The sequence below is a fragment of the Dromiciops gliroides genome, chromosome 3 (genome assembly GCF_019393635.1).
Source record: "Dromiciops gliroides isolate mDroGli1 chromosome 3, mDroGli1.pri, whole genome shotgun sequence".
NCBI classification, from domain to species: domain Eukaryota; kingdom Metazoa; phylum Chordata; class Mammalia; order Microbiotheria; family Microbiotheriidae; genus Dromiciops; species Dromiciops gliroides.
Window position 1 is genome coordinate 341662851 of NC_057863.1, and position 18297 is coordinate 341681147.

Sequence of the window (18297 nt, forward strand, 5' to 3'; positions counted from 1 at the left end):
GAAAGTGTAGCCAGAGTGGAAAGGAAAACCAAGGAGGGTGTGTCATCAGTAGGAAGCCTGGTATTAGTGAAAGCCAAAAAGACAGAAATGTTAGAAAGAAAAAGATTCAAGATTAAAGTGTGTTCGTTGTTTATGAAATAGGCATTCCACAGTGGAAAGGATGCATCTCCTGCCTTTTGGATATCTCCAACTGGATGTCCCTTAGATATCTTAAACTCAAATGTCTAAAACTGAACTCATCATCTTTCCCCAAATGCCCTCTCCTCTTCTAACTGCCCTATTATTTTGTCATGAGTTATCACCATCCTCCCAGTCACCCAGGCTCACAACCTAGATGTCAGCTTTAACTCTACTCATCCCCTATATCCAATCTGTTGCCAAGTCTACCTTGACATCTCCCCTGTTCTCTTCTGACAATGCTACCACCATGGTGAAGATCCCCATCACTTCATGTCTGCACTATTACAATTAGTTTTCTGGTTGGTCTCCCTATCTCAAAGTCTCTCCCCACTCAAGTCCATCCTCCATTCAGCTATCAAAGTGATCTCTTAAAGTACAGATCTGACCATGTCACTCTACCCCCCACATTCAATGAACTCCAGTGACTCGTTACTTTCAGGATAAAATATGAGATCCTCTATTTGGTTTTTAAGCCCTCTGTAATCTAGACCTTTAAACTTTTCTAGTTTTTACTCTGATCCAGTGACAATGGACTTTAAGGAATACAGTAGCTTCCTCTACTCACTAAAAGAAACAGCCTGGGAAGTTCAAAAAATCCTGACAGGGAAGCTGAGTTGCCCCATCAGAATTAAGATATCTCCACCATTGGATTGTGAGCTCCTTAAGAATAGGGATTATCTTGGGGCAGCTAGGTGGTGCAGTGGATAAAGCGCCGGCCCTGGATTCAGGAGTACCTGAGTTCAAATCCGACTTCAGACACTTGACACTTACTAGCTGTGTGACCCTGGGCAAGTCACTTAACCCCCATTGGCCCGCAAAAAAAAAAAAAGAATAGGGATTGTCTTTTACCCTTTTTTTTTAATCCCCAAAGTTTAGTACAGTCCCTGACACTTAGTCTGATACTTAATAAATATTTACTTACTGATCTTTTCAAACTGAGAAGCTTGAATATCTCAATTACCAATATCCCAGGAGTCTTCCATCCTCTCACCAGCATGAATCAGCAGCAGTCCCCAGATCCAGGTTCCTCATTCCCAACCTCCAATCCCTGCCCCTAACAGACTTAGATAAAAACTCTATAAAAGCCCATCAAACTGTACTGGTCAGGGGGAAAGGGTGCCCTACTCTCTCTAGAGCCCCATCAGGGAGCCCGATTCTATCCGGGGCCCCAGGAAACCCTTTGCCATAATTCTCTGTGATTAAACTGGCTTGTTTTTCCATCTTGTTATGAGTGCTATGCTCACCTATACTAGAATACTGGTATTCCAAACCTCCCAAAATCCTTCTTAAGCCATGGGGTCCTTGCTGTTCTTTGCTTGAGACACTTTACCACCTGATTCAATCTGCATTTTCACTGTCTCCCATACCTGGAGTGCTCTCCCTTCTCCCCTCTGCCTCCTGGCTTCACTGGTTTCCTTTAAATCTCAACTAAAATCCCACATTCTGCAGGCAGTCTCCTCTATTCCTCAATATTATTTATTGCCTTCCTCTGAGATCCCTTCTACTTCATCCTGCATGTATTTTATTAGTACAAAGTGATTTGAATGTTGTCTCTCACCATTAAAATGGGAGCTTCTTGAAGGCTGGAACTACTTCTGCCTTTCTTTGAATGTATCCTCAGCATTTAGCACACAGAAACTGGCTCATAATATATGTTTAATAAATGTCTGTTAACTGTTGACTGACTAGGCAAGTGTTATTATTTCTATTTAACAAACAAGGAAGTTGAGTCACTATGACTATGTGAACCAAGGCAAAGTCAGAACTAAAAAGCATTTTTTTTAACCATAGCTGAGCTCAAGTAAATAAAAATAGTAAATTCACTGTAGAGAATATTTTAGGGAAAGGACCTAGTCCTGTGATTTCACTGGTATAAGAAACTCTTTAATGAGAAAACTCCCTCTACCAACACAAATCAGCCCCTTCTCCACAATAAGAGTTGCCAAGAGCAGTGGTGTCAAACTCGAAAAGAGACTAATGGCCTACTTACTGATATAGAAAACCACAAAGTTACATTATCTATGTTATATTATAGTTTTATTTGTTAAATATTTCCCAATTATATTTTAATGGTTGACTCCCACTAGGGAATTTTGCAGGCTGCTTGGAAGCCACCAATTTGACACCTCTGGCTTAGAGCATTGAGAGAATAAATGGCTTTCCACCAGTCATGTAGTTAGTATGTATCAAAGAGAAGACCTGAACTCAGATTTTTCTTCCTGAATCCAAGGTCAATTCCCTAGTCCCTTCATTATGCTGCTTCTCACAGAATATTTTATTACACAAAATCGTTGAGCTGGGGTTGTATATTTGGATTTAGTTTATCACAATTGCTCCAACTACACTACTACACAACTTGGGATACTTTAGTTTGTTCCCTAATAAAAATTTTTGATAAAATCGATTTTCATCAACTTGGTTATACAAAAAAAAAAGACATCAAGATATACCCTAAAATATGTTTGTGGGTCAATAAAACATATGGATTGGAATCTAATAAGAATTTTCAAATGTCCATATATCTTTTTTGAATAAGTGACATTTGGAGCTCAAAGAACTATCAACCAAACAATAAGTATCCTATCAAGTATCAACCACAATCCTAATGATCAGTTACTTAAAAGGAATCTCAAGAATCACCATACATTGTGAAGAAAGAATATATTATGCTCTATGTATAAATTTTAGACATTACTTTTCCCTTTAATTTTGATAATAGGCTCATTTCCTAGAACAGTAATTAAGCAAGCAATTTACACCTTTTCTTCTGACTTTATGAGTGATGTTGTCATTTCCCACATGAGATCAGTTGGGATCAAATGAGATATTTGTAAAGTACTTATTACTACAGTGTCTGGCACAAAGTAGTTGCTATATAAATACTTATTCCCTTTTCATAGAATGTAAGACCCACATATGAGCTAATCAAGGTTTCATACGCCCTCCTTCCAATTAAGTGAAAGTTAAATTCACTCACTCTCTTAGCAATAATTACATATAGATTCTGATACAACTAATTCAGATATAGACTGCCTTCTGAAAAATTATGTGAATCTCAGCATTTCTACTGGAAGCTTTCTTTTAAAGGCCAATGTGTTCCAGAAGAAAATGATTAAACACAATTTAACTATTTTCAAAGATATAAAATGGTACACTACATACCTTTTTGCCTCAATCTATATTTTTAGCCTTAGTCACTTATAAAAATATTGCTTCATACCTACAAAATGCTTTAAAAAAAATCAATGTTCTTTCAAAATACAAGAAACAGTAGAGAGCCCAGGCTGAGAACCAGAACACCTGAGTATTAACTCATAAACCTGTCACTAACTAGTTTTTAATCTATTTTAAAGTGCATGTGCTATGTGGATGGAGTATGGCATAAGAGATAGGAAAGGAAACCTAAGAAGACATACTATACACTTTTGTTTTATTTTTAAATAAAAGATGGGAGAGTACAAAGCAGTTGCAAACTAAATTAAATGCTGGCAGTACTGGATCACTTGACCAACAAGACAGAGAACAAGATACTTTCTCTGATCCTCACAAACTTTAAAACTCCCCAAAACAAAAATTATGTGGCAAAGATAAAGTAACTTCAGCTCTCTCCATGTCTCTAGGATAAAGGCGTCAAACCTGGAGTGGCAAAATCACTAATATAATAGAAAAAATGTTTAACAGAATAAATGTAAATACAGCATAGATAATGTTAACTTGTAGTTTTCCAAGTAATATATGGCCTACAGGATTTGTATTTCATACCTCTGATCTCAGACACATAGAAGCCAAAAGAAGGTTTAAAAAATAAACAAGCCATGAACTTGACATCCATCTTGAATTCATACAGCATCCCCTCCTCTACCACCCACCAAGCTACAGGAAGCAAGGCTTCACTAGCCAACCCAAGAACACAAATGAGGCTTGCAACAAAATTCCACCCTATATCCCTATATTCCTCCCCCTTCTTCTAGTGCAATGGAGACCCTAGCTCCAGGCTGTGGAAGTTTGTTGGGGCTTCAGTGGCTGCACAAAAGATTTCTAAAAAAGAGTGAAGGAGGAGAGGAAAAGAAGCAGGACCCATGTTTGGGCTTGAACTAGAGCCCTATCCCCTCCCCGCCTACCCCGCCAGCCTTGGAATTAGGAGACCCAAATTCCAAACTGCAGAAATCACCCCTGGCTGCAAGGGCAGTGCTCTGAACTTCAAGGCAGAGAACTGAGGAACAGAAAGGGCCAGGACACAATGAATGAGGGGCTATGTGATACTCCACTAAACCTGAAGGAAAGCACTTGGCATCCAGTTAGAGCCATTTCTGTAAACCCAAAAGTCACTTGGGGCAGAGGCCTAGGCTGATAAACTGAATTGCCCAATGAGGAAGGAGGCTGAGGTGCTCTGAGATCCAGCCAATGGGGAATCCACCACCAGAGGAGAAGGAGTTAATAAGAAATAAGAAAAAGGGAAAACGAGTCGGGAAAGACTGAAATTAATAAAGATCTATGGAGGAAGAAAACTCAAAGATCTTGAACATAAGCAGATAAACTAACACCCCAGACAACAGAAATGCAGGGCAGCAAAAGCAACAGAGTGAGAGCAAAGAGAACAGTAAGAAACTTCTTTCTTTATGTACACAAGGAGATGGGGAAAAGACAGATAAACAAAACCTAGCAACATCATGTCTATAGGTAAATTAATTTTTTTTGTGGTAAACCAGTAATAGAAATATAGCCTCCAGATCCAGTAAAAGAGTCCAGGCAACTATGAATAAATATTGTAAAACAAAGGGAAAAAATAATCTAACACTTGATTAAACGGAGTACCCTGTGAAATTTGAGAACCTGGAGCCACAACATGCTGTTCCTGAGTGGTTTAAAAGAAAAATGAGATTTGTAAGTGCAGAAAATGGCCTGCAAAATAAAAATAATTTACAGATTATAAAAACTTGAATCCTTCTTGGCAAGTAAACAAAAGAGAAAACAACTGATTGGGAATGTAAATACGCTGAAGTAAAGGGCAAACTAGAAGATGAGAAGAAAAAGGCAATAACATTAAAAGAAACTATGCTCTCTATCCAAGCAAAACATGTTGACCATGAAGACAGAAGGTGTAGAGACAACCTAAGTGTTATAGATCTCCCAGAACACAAGTCAAGAAACCTCAACAGGATAATGCAAGAAATAATACAAAAAATTGTACAGACCTTCTGAACACAGAAAATTAAATATCAGATGACAAGTTCAAATTGCCTTCGGAATAAAAGGGGGGGCAGGTTGCATGTGTATGTGAAAATTCCAAGATACAGTAAATTTAACCATTCTATTGAGAACAAATTCTGCAAGTCATCAAGACAAAGATCATCAAATACAAAGGAAAGGAAGATCAAATAATGCAAGACTATTCTGCACCTACTTGAAAATGCAGGAGGGAATGGAATATGTTGCAAAGAGCAACAGAGCTCAGGATGCACCTATACCCTGAAAATCTAATCTTATCCATAAATGAAAAAACATGGATGTTCAATAATAAAGAAGCATATGAAACATTATTAGGGAAAAAAACAGACCTGAAGAGATTATTTGTTTCTTGAACATCCTCAGACAACAGAAATGTGGGAGGGATGAATGAACATGGCAGCTAAGGACCCAAACAGCCACAGAGTGAGAACAGAGAGACTAGTAAGGACTGCTTTCTAAATGTATACAAGGAGATGGGGTAAAGGCATAAGTCAGGTAGAAAAACAGGCCTAGGGTATTAGAGACAGAACCTGGGGACACCCTGCCTAGAGGTGAATCAATGTTTTTTGTGGGCTCCATTACAAAACAGAAGGGTGCATGAAAGCGGGGAGGATGCCACTCATCCATGCTGCCTTGGAAAGGGAAGGAAGTTGAAATTCCTGGGAGCAAGTGACACCTGGGGGAATGAGAAGGCATGGACCCAGGAGATACAAATGGGGAAAAAGTAACCAGAGGGAGGGTATAGATGAATGGTGGGCTACATAATTGGGAAAGGGGGGGGAATATCATGGGGCAGTGTCCACCTCCAGGAATTAGCATTTCCTAGGAAAGAGGCACAATAGAAAATGGAAAACTGCCTGGACAAGCTCCACAAGACAGTGACAGAAAACTGTTCTGAGGAGACCAGAATGGAAATCTTGAAAGTTCTGACTTCATAGGAAATACAGAGAATAAGAGAGACTAAATAATTATAGGGATCATAAACCAGAAAATGAAGGATCTAGAGTAGCCAGAGAAGATGGATAATGAAGAAAGTAAAAGAAATCATGTCTCGAAAGGAGCGTAAAAATGAAAACTTTAAAACAGAACTAACTGAAGGGGAGGGGAAAGGCAAAATCTACTTAATAAGAGGAAAATTAAATAATCATATTAAAAACAGGAAAGAAAAAGGAATTAATAAACAAAGTGAAAGAAGTAACAAATAGGAAAGAATTATGGGAAGTAAGGGACAGAGGGCCAGCAAGAATAGGGCTACCATAAAAAAAAGATTAAGTTAAAGTAACTGAAGGAACACTATGTATTTACAGCAAAGGAGGGGAAAAAACAAACGAAATGCTGACAAAAATTCTTAGAGGTAATGTCAGAAAAGGTAAATTAATGAGTGTGCTTTGATTATTATACTCAAACCTATGTCACTGGGAAGTAAAAGCCTCAGGCTACAGAAGAAAAAAGAGGTTGCAGGGGCTTTAACATCTAAAGAACACACCATGCCAAGACCTTTTAAGAAGCATTTATTTAAATTAAGAGATAAACAAATAGAAGTTAAGGATTAGAATAAAAAGTATCAAATGGCATGGTGTTTTAAATTGATTTTGGGCAGTGATTTTTTAAATGTAACATTCTTTATCAATACTAGTAATCTTTCCAAACATTTGTATAAGGGCAAGCTGGCTGTTTATACTAGGTAGTCATTATCAGCTTTCCACTTTTAACCTGGTAGAAGGCCTAAATGCAACCCAAAGAAAATGATACGGAATCTGAAGAGAGGAAACAACAGGACACATAGGAGAGGAGAGGAAATCTACTAACAATTTACTATCTGCAAAGTACTGTGCTATGTGCGCTAAGGCCACATAGAAAAGCAAGAAATTCACATTCTAGTAGGAGACAATACACATAGGAGGTTTTAACTCTAAATCAGATGGAAAAGCCCAGTGGTCCTTCTTTAAGATTGTGTCTTGGGGCAGCTAGGTGGTTCAGTGGATAGAGGACCGGCCCTGGATTCAGGAGGACCTGAGTTCAAATCCGGCCTCAGACACTTGACACTTACTAGCTGTGTGACCCTGGGCAAGTCACTTAACCCTCATTGCCCCACTAAAAAAAAAAAAAAAAAAAAGATTGTGTCTATCAATTTCACCATATCCATTTCTGATGTTCAACTATCTAACAAAGCCAAAAGACTTTTAGGCCACCCTCTGAAGCTGCTGCCTCCTTCCTGTAATTCCAACACTCTTCCCCATTTAGTCTCCTGCAAAATAAAATATAAGAACTCTGCTTTTCAAACATGCACCATGCACCTGCCACACACACCTCTTACAAGTATTCTGCAATCCCTAGAGCTCAGTAAAACAGCCACTGCTTCAAATGTATGAGTATGCTCCCTGTATGGGCTGTATACTCTCTGTATGGGTCAGTAAAGAAAGTACTCGAAACCACTTATCAGGCATACTTTGTATTCTAGGGCAGAAAAGATGTCCTTATACAAATTCTAGTTAATAGCAATTTTACTATTGTTGGCATTATTAAGAAACAGCTACTGAATCCCCATACTGTAGACAATTCTTCTTTAAGTAGTTAGTGACTGATCCTATCAATTACAGGCAATTTCTAGCTTATTAATGGGTGTGTGTTCTGTAAATTCTTTTCTTTCTTTTTATCTAATTATTGATGGTTTAACATCACCTTCATTTCTATAAGCATCTCTTTTTCCTCCCTACCCAATGAACTTTGGAACACAGTATAAGGGGGGGAGAATTAAGCAGTACAGCAAAACCAACCAATACATCAACTAACAGTATATGCACAACCATACGTCCCAACCTCTTCAAAAAGTGGGGTGCATTTTCTCAACATTTATCACAGATAAATTCTTTTCAAAGTGATCTGTTTAGAATTTAAAATACATTTTCTCACACAAATAATATTTTAGGGGCAGCTAGGTGGCACAGTGGATTCAGAAGGACCTGAGTTCAAATTCAACCTCAGACACTTGACACTAGCTGTGTGACCCTGGGAAAGTCACTTAACCCCCATTGCTCTACCCACCCCACCCCCAAAAAAATAATATTTTAAATGGTGGCTAGGTTCACAAGTCAGCCCACTCAACTTACACCTAACCAACACTTACAACATTATTTCTATGGGAAAATGCATTCCAAGTTCCAGCCTGGTTTATCAGGAATACTCAGTATCAGACATCAGCAGTAACCTCTTCATTTCAAGTGGTGCTTTGGAGGCTAAGACATTACAGATATTAAGAAGCTGGCAGTAAATTGCATGAGGTCAATCATTTTCCAGGCATTATGAATTAGAAAACAGATTTCTGCCCCCAACTTGTCGCATTTGTTCATAAGTTTGGAACTCCCTGTACAAAAAATATTGGTAGAAAAATCAGATGGTTTGAACAATCATGGAACTTTTTAAAGAAGTGCTATAATTGAAATATTGTATATTTTTAAACCTACTTTATCCCTCCTAAAAGTTATATCCTTAAAGAAAAAAATTTAAGCAGTAGTTTTTATACTCCCTAACTATATCATCACTCTTTTTCTCATGTATGTGAAAAGATTTTATAAACACCCAGTACACTAAACATCAAAGTCATATCCAAATGCTAATACAAATGTTTCAGCTGTAATCCTGCTAATAAAAACAGGACTAAGAACTGTATAACACAAAAAGCACAAATGCTTCTTGTTTATTCAGTACAAATCAATGCTTTTAAAGAATTCTCAAAAAAGTTTGCTGAAAGCAATTCCAATTCAGTGTCAGTTTCCCAAGCTTCAAAGAACTGATAGATAAATCAATAGGTCTAAAAGGCAACAGAATTCAAGTGCAGTGTGATGGACAGAGCCCTAGAACAGGAGACCTGTTCTGTCCTTAACTAGTAGTGTGACCTTGGCCTAGTTATAGGCTACCTCTCAAGAACCATTCCTTTAGCTGTAAAATGAACAAAATGATCTTTCATGTCCTATCCAACCAACTATGAAATTCTATGAGCCTTGTAGCAATACAGCACCTACATGAGATATAAAAAAGAAATGCAAGTAGAAGTCAAAAAAAAACATCAGAAAATTCAAGCTTCAGAGTAGAACTATTTCCATGATTAATTTTTCTTTAATTGGTCACAACTCCCAGATTTTAAATCCAGGTCCTAAAAATTTGCAACCACCATCTATAAGGGCAATTTCTTTTTTTTTTTTTTTATGTCCAGACCCAGGAGGAGAAACCCAGATTTGGAGAACAAATCAAAAGTTTAAAAAAGCCAATTTCTCCTTTCCCCTGCCCTGGATTCAAAGAGGAGAAAAAAATTAATTTGGGCCTCAACACTAATTTAGGTAAAAGAAATGTTCAGAATTAAAAGCAACTTACTGATCTGATTTCTGAATTCCTATAGTTTTAGATTGTTTTTTTGTTTTGTTTTTGTATGGGAGGGGGGGAGGCGGGGAGAAGATACCTGTGATTTCAGTGGTATAGGGAAGTCCCTGAATAAGAAAACTCTTACCAATTCAGATTAAGCACACCTGCTCTGAAATTAGCTGCATGAACCACTAAGAGGTTAAGAGACTTTCCCAGGGTCAGGCAGAAAGTAAATCCCTTAATACATGTTTGTTGACTGACTAATGTCAGAGATAGTACTTGAATTCAGATCTTTCCAAATGTTCTCTATCCACCCCACCAAAGTGGCTTTCAGTCTCAGTTGAGAAAGGAAAAGAGAAAAGGAATAGTCAGCATTTTGGCAGTAGGTAGACTGACACTTGCAGGTGTTCAGAAGTTGAGACTAAAATGAATTTTGCCTTAAAAGATGCATGCCATGATCACTCATAGGGTATTTTGAAATCCAGGGCCTTAAGTATAAGGAAATATTGTCAGGCATGAAAGAAAGGAATGTGGCACCTTGCTTTGGAGCAGAAGCAGGAGAGAGAGAGCTTTACTGATCATCTCTGAAGGGAAGACAGGTTCAAGTAACTACTTGCAGTGAAATGAATCCCTGGGTAAAATACCAGGAAGAGAGAAGTCCCTAGTCCTCTATTTTCCAAAGGAAAGAAGAGACTACAGTAAATCTTGTCAGAAATTACAGAGCTGGCTAAATTTATTTGGTTGGTTCCCAAGCTGGGAAGCAAAGTATCTGGGAGAAAAGAAACGACAAGAGAGTTTTGGTAGATGTTTCCCACTTTCTGAAGGGAGGACGATGTGGATTTTATTTGGGGGGAGGTAGGGAATGTATGCATATGTGTGTGTTTTTAAGTACAGGGAGGAGCTGGGATCTGCAGGAGCTGCAATCGAGGGATATCCTCCTCCTCCCTTGGTCTCCCTCTCCTCTCCTCAACCATTAAGCAGAGGAGAAAACGAACAGAACTTCCCATCCAGCATGGCAAGGAGAGCAAGTCTGGCAATCTTAAATTTTGGTGGATAATTTCGGAGGAATGGAAGAATGCTATGCTACCCACCTCCTGACAGTGAGGTGACAGAACTAAAAGTGCACAGACACACATTTTTGGACAAGCACTAATTACCGGAAACTTTTTTTGCTTGACTATAATACATAATCGTTACAAGAGGGGATTTTCCCCCTTTTCTTTTTTAGCAGGGAAGGAGAAGAACTAAATAGATTTAATAACTGAAAAAATACAACTTAATTTTTTAAAACCCAAATTTGGAGGAGAGAAAGTGACTATATAAAGCCAAAGGCAGACGCTCCAACGCCGCGGCTTTTAGCGGGGAGGGGACCAGAAAGTCCAATATCTTGGGACCAAGAGAGGTGAAGTGAGTCAATTAATAAACATTAAATTAAGCGCCTACTATTTGGCAAGCACTGTGCTAAGCTCTGGAGATATATACATAGAAAAGTAAAAGACCGACAAAGTTCCTGTCCTCCAGGAGTTCGCCTGTCTAAAGGGGGAAACAACATGCAAACGACTATGTGCAAACAACTGGATAAATTGGACTTCACCAACCCAGGGAAGGCACTGGACTGCGATGGGGAGATCTTTGGATCTGCGTTTAGGTGGGCGGCGGTGGAAGGCATGGGTTGGAAGCACCCAGGGATCCCCCCCTGGACGGCATCGCCTGGGAACCAGCCTCCCCGAAAGTAGGGGAGGACGGGGGAATGAGTGGGGGAGGGGAGGAAAGAAGCCCATTTTTGGAAGTCATTCCCCCACAATGCGCTTCCTCGCCCCGCGCCCGCCCGGGGGTCTCACTCACCGAGCAATTTGTGCACCTCCTCCTCGCTCAAGTAGAGGCTCACGCTGGGCCCCACGGCCGGGGGCAGCGGGAGCGGGAACCGCTCGGCGGCGGCGGGGACCCCAGCCCCCGGCCCGGGCAGCAGCAACAGCAGCAGCAGCGGCAGCAGCGGCGGCGACGGCGGCGGGGGGAGCCCCGGGGCCCGCAGGCCGAGGCCCGGCCCGGGGAATGGGAAGCGGCCCCGGCCCCGGCCTCGGCCTGGCTGCGGCGGCTCGGGCCACTCGGCCCCGCTCATGTCTGAGCCCGGGGGCGCCGAGGAGGAGGAGGAGGAGGAAGGGGGCGCGGAGGAAGAAGGCAGCGCCACCGCCGCCTCCTCCTCCTCCTCTTCGACTTCGACCCCCACCCCCGGCCCCGAGCCCCTCACAGCCCCGAGCCGGGGGCGGCCCCCCAGCTCATCTCCCCGGCCCGTGGCAGCCAACCGCTGCTTCAAACCGCCTGGGCGCGCCTCCGCTTCGGCCGCATCTTCACCAGCCTGCCGCGCGCCCGCCCGCCCGCCTTGCACTGAAGAGATCCGGGCTCTGGGGGCGGGCAAAAGGAGGGGGCGCGCACGGGCGCGCCGCCGCCTCGCGGGAGCGAGCACGTGCCAGACCGCTCGCTCTCCTCTCCCTCCTCACACCTCGACCGCCCCCGCCTGGCCCGGGAGCGGACCTTGCCCTTGGACCAAGAAGGGCTGAGGAGGGAGGGAGGGCGGGCGTCTCTGCAAATCCATCCTTCTTGCTCACCCCACCCCGACTGAGCACGGCCCACGCCCGTCTACAATTTCGTCTTCTCGGGAAAGAGATGCCACCCCCCCCCATTTTCTTCTGTGACTTGGTGGTGGCTGAGGACGCGACTTTTACAAACTTTTGTGCTTAACCCAAATCCCTCTCCCCTCCCCCTCTCCACCGCCAGCTTCAGCTTTTGTCCAGAGAAGTCAGAAACAGCAGCTGGTCCTAAGGAGACGCACAGGCACGATTAGTGTGCAGTTGTTGATCTAGGCACTTTGAACTATTTTAATCTTTTTTTTTTGGGGGGGGGGGTGAGGGGGATAGTGAGAGAGGTTAAAATCATAGTACCTCAGAGCTGGAAGGGACCTTGGAATAGGGTAATCCAACCCTCCCTCTCCCCTTTTCTCCTAAACTTAAGTTTTACAGATGAGTAAACTAAGGTCCAGAGGATATTAGAGTTAGAAGTCAATCTAAATTTAACTTGTTTATTTTACAGATGGGAAGACTGAGGCCAAGAGCAGTTAAGTGATGTTCCAGAAGCTATGCACCCTAAGAAAGTGACACAAAGCCAAGAGAAGGGCCCGGGTCCTCTGATTCCAGAGCTCTGTTCACTGCAACACAAATAGTGCCGGAGCTGGGAATTGAGTTCAAGGTTAGCATTGCTGCAGTGTAGTGGCAAATGGGCTAGAACCCCAATTCTGACAGCTGTGAAACCATGAGCAAGACATTTAGGCTCTCCGATCCTCAATTTACTCATCAATAAAATGAGGAGGTTGGACCCTTCCTGCTCTAACTCCTAGTTGCTTGCTTTTTTTGCCGCCTTCCCCTAAAGATGGGTGATGAGATGCTGAAGCATATATGTGTAATAATTCTCTGTCTACAGGGTTCAAGTAAACTTTAGTGTAATAACCTTTGGGAATGTAAGGCTGAGGGAGGAGGAATTGATGAATGAGAATCAAAAGAGGGAAAATTGGCAAAATGCCCTATTTTTGCTGATCCTGCCAGGTGCCAGGGTTTTAATGATAAATGTTTCAGGTGGTAAAATTATGATGTGAACAAATAGCAAATCATTTTGTACTTTCCACTAAGTCTGATGGATCATTTGAAAAAAAAATCCTCTCTTAAAAAAAGTCTCCAGTGTTTTTGTAGAAAACAACATACTTTCTAGAGTTTTTGAAACTAATGGGCTTTGCTATGTTCTTTGCTATTTTCTACACAATGCTGTATATACATCTTGAGCTTTATTTAAAGAGGCAGTGGGTATGGTGAAGTAACTGGAATGAGATTTGGATTTAGAAAGGCCTGGGTTCAAATCCCACCTCTGATTTTAACTGTGCTCAGTTATAAAATAGAAATAATATCTGTGCCTGCCTTATGGGATTGTTTTTTTAATAAACATTTTTAATTAAAGTTTTGAGTTCCTAATTTTATCCCTCTTCTCTCCCCTCTCCTCTCCCTAAAGTGATAAGCAATCAGATATAGGTTATACATGTGCGGTTGTGTAAAACATTACTAGTCATTTTGTATATGAAAACTCAAATGAAAGAAAAACGAAAGTGAAAAATAATATGCTTCAGTCTGTGTTCAATCAATATGAGTTCTTTCTTTGGAGGAGGATAGTATTTTTCATCATTAGTCCTTTGGGATTGTCTTGGATCATTGTGTTGTTGAGAATAGTTAAGTCATTCACAGTTCTTCATCATATAATATTGCTGTCACTGTGTACAGTGTTCTCTGGTTCTGATCATATCACTATTCATCAGTTTATATAAATCTTTCTAGGCCTCTCTGAGATCATCCTGCTTGTCATTTCTTATAGCACAATAATATTCCATCACAATTATATATCACAGCTTGTTCAGCCATTCTCCATTGATGGGCATTCCCTTGATTTCCAATTCTTAGCCACCACAAAAAAGAGCTGCTTTAAATATTTTTGTACAAATAGGTCTTTTTCTCTTTTGGGGGATGTCTTTGGGATATAAACCTAGCATTGGTATTGCTGAATCAAAGAGTATACACAGTTCTATAGCCCTTTGAGCATAGTTGCAAATGCCCTCCAGAATGATTGGGCACAAGTCCACCAAATGGTAGATTAGTGTAGCAGTTTTTTCCACATCCCCTTCAACATCAAACATTTTTTTGTCATATTAGCCACTCTGAGAGAGGTGAGTTGGTACCTAAGTTGTTTCATTTTGCATTTCTCTGATCAATAGTGTTTTAGAGCATTTTTTCATATGACTATAGAGAGCCTCAATTTCTTTGTCTGAAAACTGTCTGTTCATATACTTTGACCATTTCTCAATGTGGAATGACTTGTATTTTTATAAATTTTACTCAGTTCTCTATATCTTTAAGAAATGAGGCCTTTATCAGAGATTCTTGTTACAAAAATTCTTTCCCAGTTTTATGTTGTCCTTATAATTTTGTTTGCATTGCTTTTGTTTGTGCAAAAACTTTTTAATTTTATATAACCAAATTATCTATTTTATATTTTGTAATGTTCTTTATATCTTCTTTGGTCCTAAATTCTTCCCCTGTCCATAAATCTGACAGCTAAACTATTCCATGCTGTCTTAATTTGCTTATGGTATCATCCTTTATGTGTAAATCATGTACCCATTTTTACCTTATTTTTGTATATGGTGTGAGATGTTGATCTATACCTGGTTTCTGCCATGCTGTTTTCCAGTTTTTCCAGCAACTTTTGTCAAATAATAAGGTTTTTGTTCCAAAAACTTGAATATTTGGGTTTATCATATACTAGATCACTATAGTCATTTACTGTAGCGTAACCCCATGGGATTGTTTTGACAATCAAATAAGTTTATAGGACCATAGATTTATAGCAGTAAAGGACCTTCAAAGCCATTTAAGTCCAATATCATCTTTTACAGATGAAGAAATTGAGGAACACTAAAGTTAAGTGACTTGATCAAAGTTACACAGGTATTAAGTCAGAACTGGGACTCTAACCTAAGTTCTAAGGTTCCAAATCCAGCAGACTTTGCGAATACAAGTTCTTTGTGGGAGCAGTATTCTTTAGCCATCTTCCACTAATTCCCATTACAAAATACAAACAATCCCCCAAAGGACTAAGCTCTCCCTCTGCATCTTGGGCCATCTTCAGTCCTCCTGATCTATGTCTTGCCACTGAACTCTGCTGACTCTGGAAGAGAGAGTGAGGCTGATGACTTTACACAGCCCTGCCTCACTTAAATCCAATTCACTTGTAAGTCAAGACATCCCTTTCCTGATGTCATTGGTCCTCTTAGAGAATTAAGGAACGACAAATAAACCAGAACTTTCCAACCCTTATTGTGAGAGCTTCTTAATCTTGTAATAAAAGCCTAATAGTGAAGTAAAGCAAATCCATCTTTTCTAATTGTCTTCTCCCTTACATTGCTATTGCTATGTTCCCTCCTGAGTCCTTCCCTCTTCTCTCAATACATTTCCTCTCCACCCTCCAGATTTAGGAATAAGTGATCTACTGCATCTAATTTGATGCTACCCTCTAGCACCACCACCAGTTCTTATGAATGAAGTCCAATACATTTCCTTTCCCATTTCTCCCATCCCTCTCTTTGTTGTTTTTCAGTTGCTGGGTTTTTTAATATTCTTGGGGGATTCTTAAAAGTTTTATTGAATGCTTTTTATTTTATATCACAATCATTTTCCAATATGCTTCCACATTGAACCCTCCCTCTTGACACAGAAAAAAGACTTAAGCAAAACCAAAGCAATCAGGGTGGATCCAAAAGGGCAGAGTAAAGTCAGGGACTCACCTGAGCTCTCCCAAATTCCCCTCCAAATTATTTTAAAATAATTCCTTAAAATGGATTCTGGAGCAGCAGAACCAACAAAAGGACAGGGTGAAACAATGTTCCAGCCTAAGACAATTTAGAAGCCTGGCAGGAAAGATATGTCTCACTAGGGTGAGAGTGGAAAGCAGTACAACATCAGAGTTCCCAGGTCAAGCAGAAAATATTGCAAGCAGCCAGAAAGAAACAATTCAAAGATTATGGAACCATAGCCATGATAACACAAGATTTACATTAAAGGCTCAGAAGACTTGGAACATGATATTTGGGAGGGCAAAGGAGCTAGGTTTACAACCAAGAATAACCTACCCAGAAAAACTGAGTATAGTCCTTGAGGAGAAGAGGTGGACATTTAATTAAATAGAGGACTTTCTAGTATTCCTAATGAAAAGATTAGAGCTGAATAGAAAATGTGACTTTCAAATAAAGGACTCAAGAGAAGCATTAAAAAAACCAGGAAAGAGACATCATAAAGAATTCAATAAAGTTAAACTATTTACATGGGAAGGTGATGATTATTGTAACTCGTAAGAACTTTATCATTATTAGGTTGGTTAGGAGTATATGTAAAGGGCTTGAATGTGATTCAACCATGATGGTAAATTATCTAAAAACATAAAACGAAGAGGTAAAAAAGAGGAACACACTGGAAGAAGGGAGAGGTAGAATGGGATAAATTATCTCACATAAAAGAGACATGAAAGAACTTATACAGTGGAGGGGAAGATGAAAGATTGAAGGGCAATGCTTGAGACTTACTCTCATAGGAATTGGCTCAAAGAACCAATAACATACACACTCAGATGGTATAAAAATCTATCTTACCCTACAGAGAAGTAGGAGGAGAATGAGGATAAGAGAAGAGGGTGGGGCTGATAGAGTGAGAGAAAGAGAGAAAAGGATAAAGGGAGAAAATAGGATGGAAGGAAATATACAGTAATCATAACTATGAAAAAAAATTACAGCAAGTTTCTCTGGTAAAGGCCTCATTTCTCAAATATGTAAAGAACTGAATCAAATAAGAATTTGCAAGTCATTCCCCAGTTGATAAATGATCAAAGGATATGAACAGGCAGTTTTCAGACAAAGAAATAAAAGTTATCTATAGACATATGAAAAAATGCTCTAAATCACTATGCTACTGTTTAGAGCATATGAAACTAAAACAAACCCTGATGTACCTCCTCACACCTATTAGATTGGCTAGTATAACAGAAAAGGGAACATGTCAATGTTGGAGGGGGATGAGGGGAGAAATTGGATCACTAAAACACTGTTGGAGTAGTGAACTGATCTAACCATTCTGAAGAGCAATTTGGAACTATGCTCTAAGGGCTATCAAACTGTACATTCCCTTTGACCCAACAATACCACTACTAAGTCTGCATCCCAAAGATATTTCTTTCAAAGGGAAATGCATCAGGGAAGCTAGGTGTGGCGCAGTGGATAGAACATTGGCCCTGGATTCAGGAGTACCTGAGTGTCAAATCTGGCCTCAACCCTTAACACTTACTAGCTGTGTGACCCTGGGCAAGTTACTTAACCCCAACGCCTCACGTACAAAAAAAATCCCAAAAAACCAAAAACCAAAGGGAAAAGCATCTATATGTACAAAAAACATTTATAGCAGCTCTTTTGCTGGTGGCAGAGAATTGGAAAATGAGGGAATCCCCCATCAATTGGAGAATAGCTGATTAAGTTGTGGTATATGACTGTGATGTAATAGTAATGTGTGATAAGAAATGATGAACAGGATACTTTCAGAAAAAATCTGAAAAGACTTACATGGACTTATGCAAAGTGAAGTGAGTAGAACCAAGAGAACAATGTACAAAGTAACGGCAATATTGCTCAATGATCTACTGTAAATGACTTAGCTATTCTTTGCAATATAATGATCCAAGACAATTCTGAAGGACTTATTATGAAAAATCCTATTCACCTCCAAGAGAAAGAACTGATGAAGTCTGAATGCAGACTAAAGTAAAGTATAGTTCTTTTTTAGTTTATTTTTCTTGTGTTTTTGGGGGGGGTGTTTTCTTTCACAACATGACTAATGTGTATGTTTTGCACAACTGCATATGTATAGCCTATATCAAATTGCTTGACTTCTCCAT

At 40.0% G+C, this 18297-nt stretch overlaps 1 protein-coding gene across 2 annotated transcripts in view; it reads right to left on the reverse strand.

The window, feature by feature from the left end:
* RYK (receptor like tyrosine kinase) overlaps positions 1–12169 on the reverse strand; it is a 109131-nt gene extending 96962 nt beyond the window's left edge. The window contains exon 1 of one of the 2 annotated variants that reach the window (XM_043997755.1): positions 11614–12169. In XM_043997755.1, the coding sequence (XP_043853690.1) occupies positions 11614–11887 (274 nt within the window). In that variant the 5' untranslated portion in view covers positions 11888–12169. The remainder of the gene's footprint in view (positions 1–11613) is intronic. The other variant, XM_043997754.1, reaches the window with a different exon arrangement.
* Between the last annotated feature and the right edge of the window lie 6128 nt (positions 12170–18297).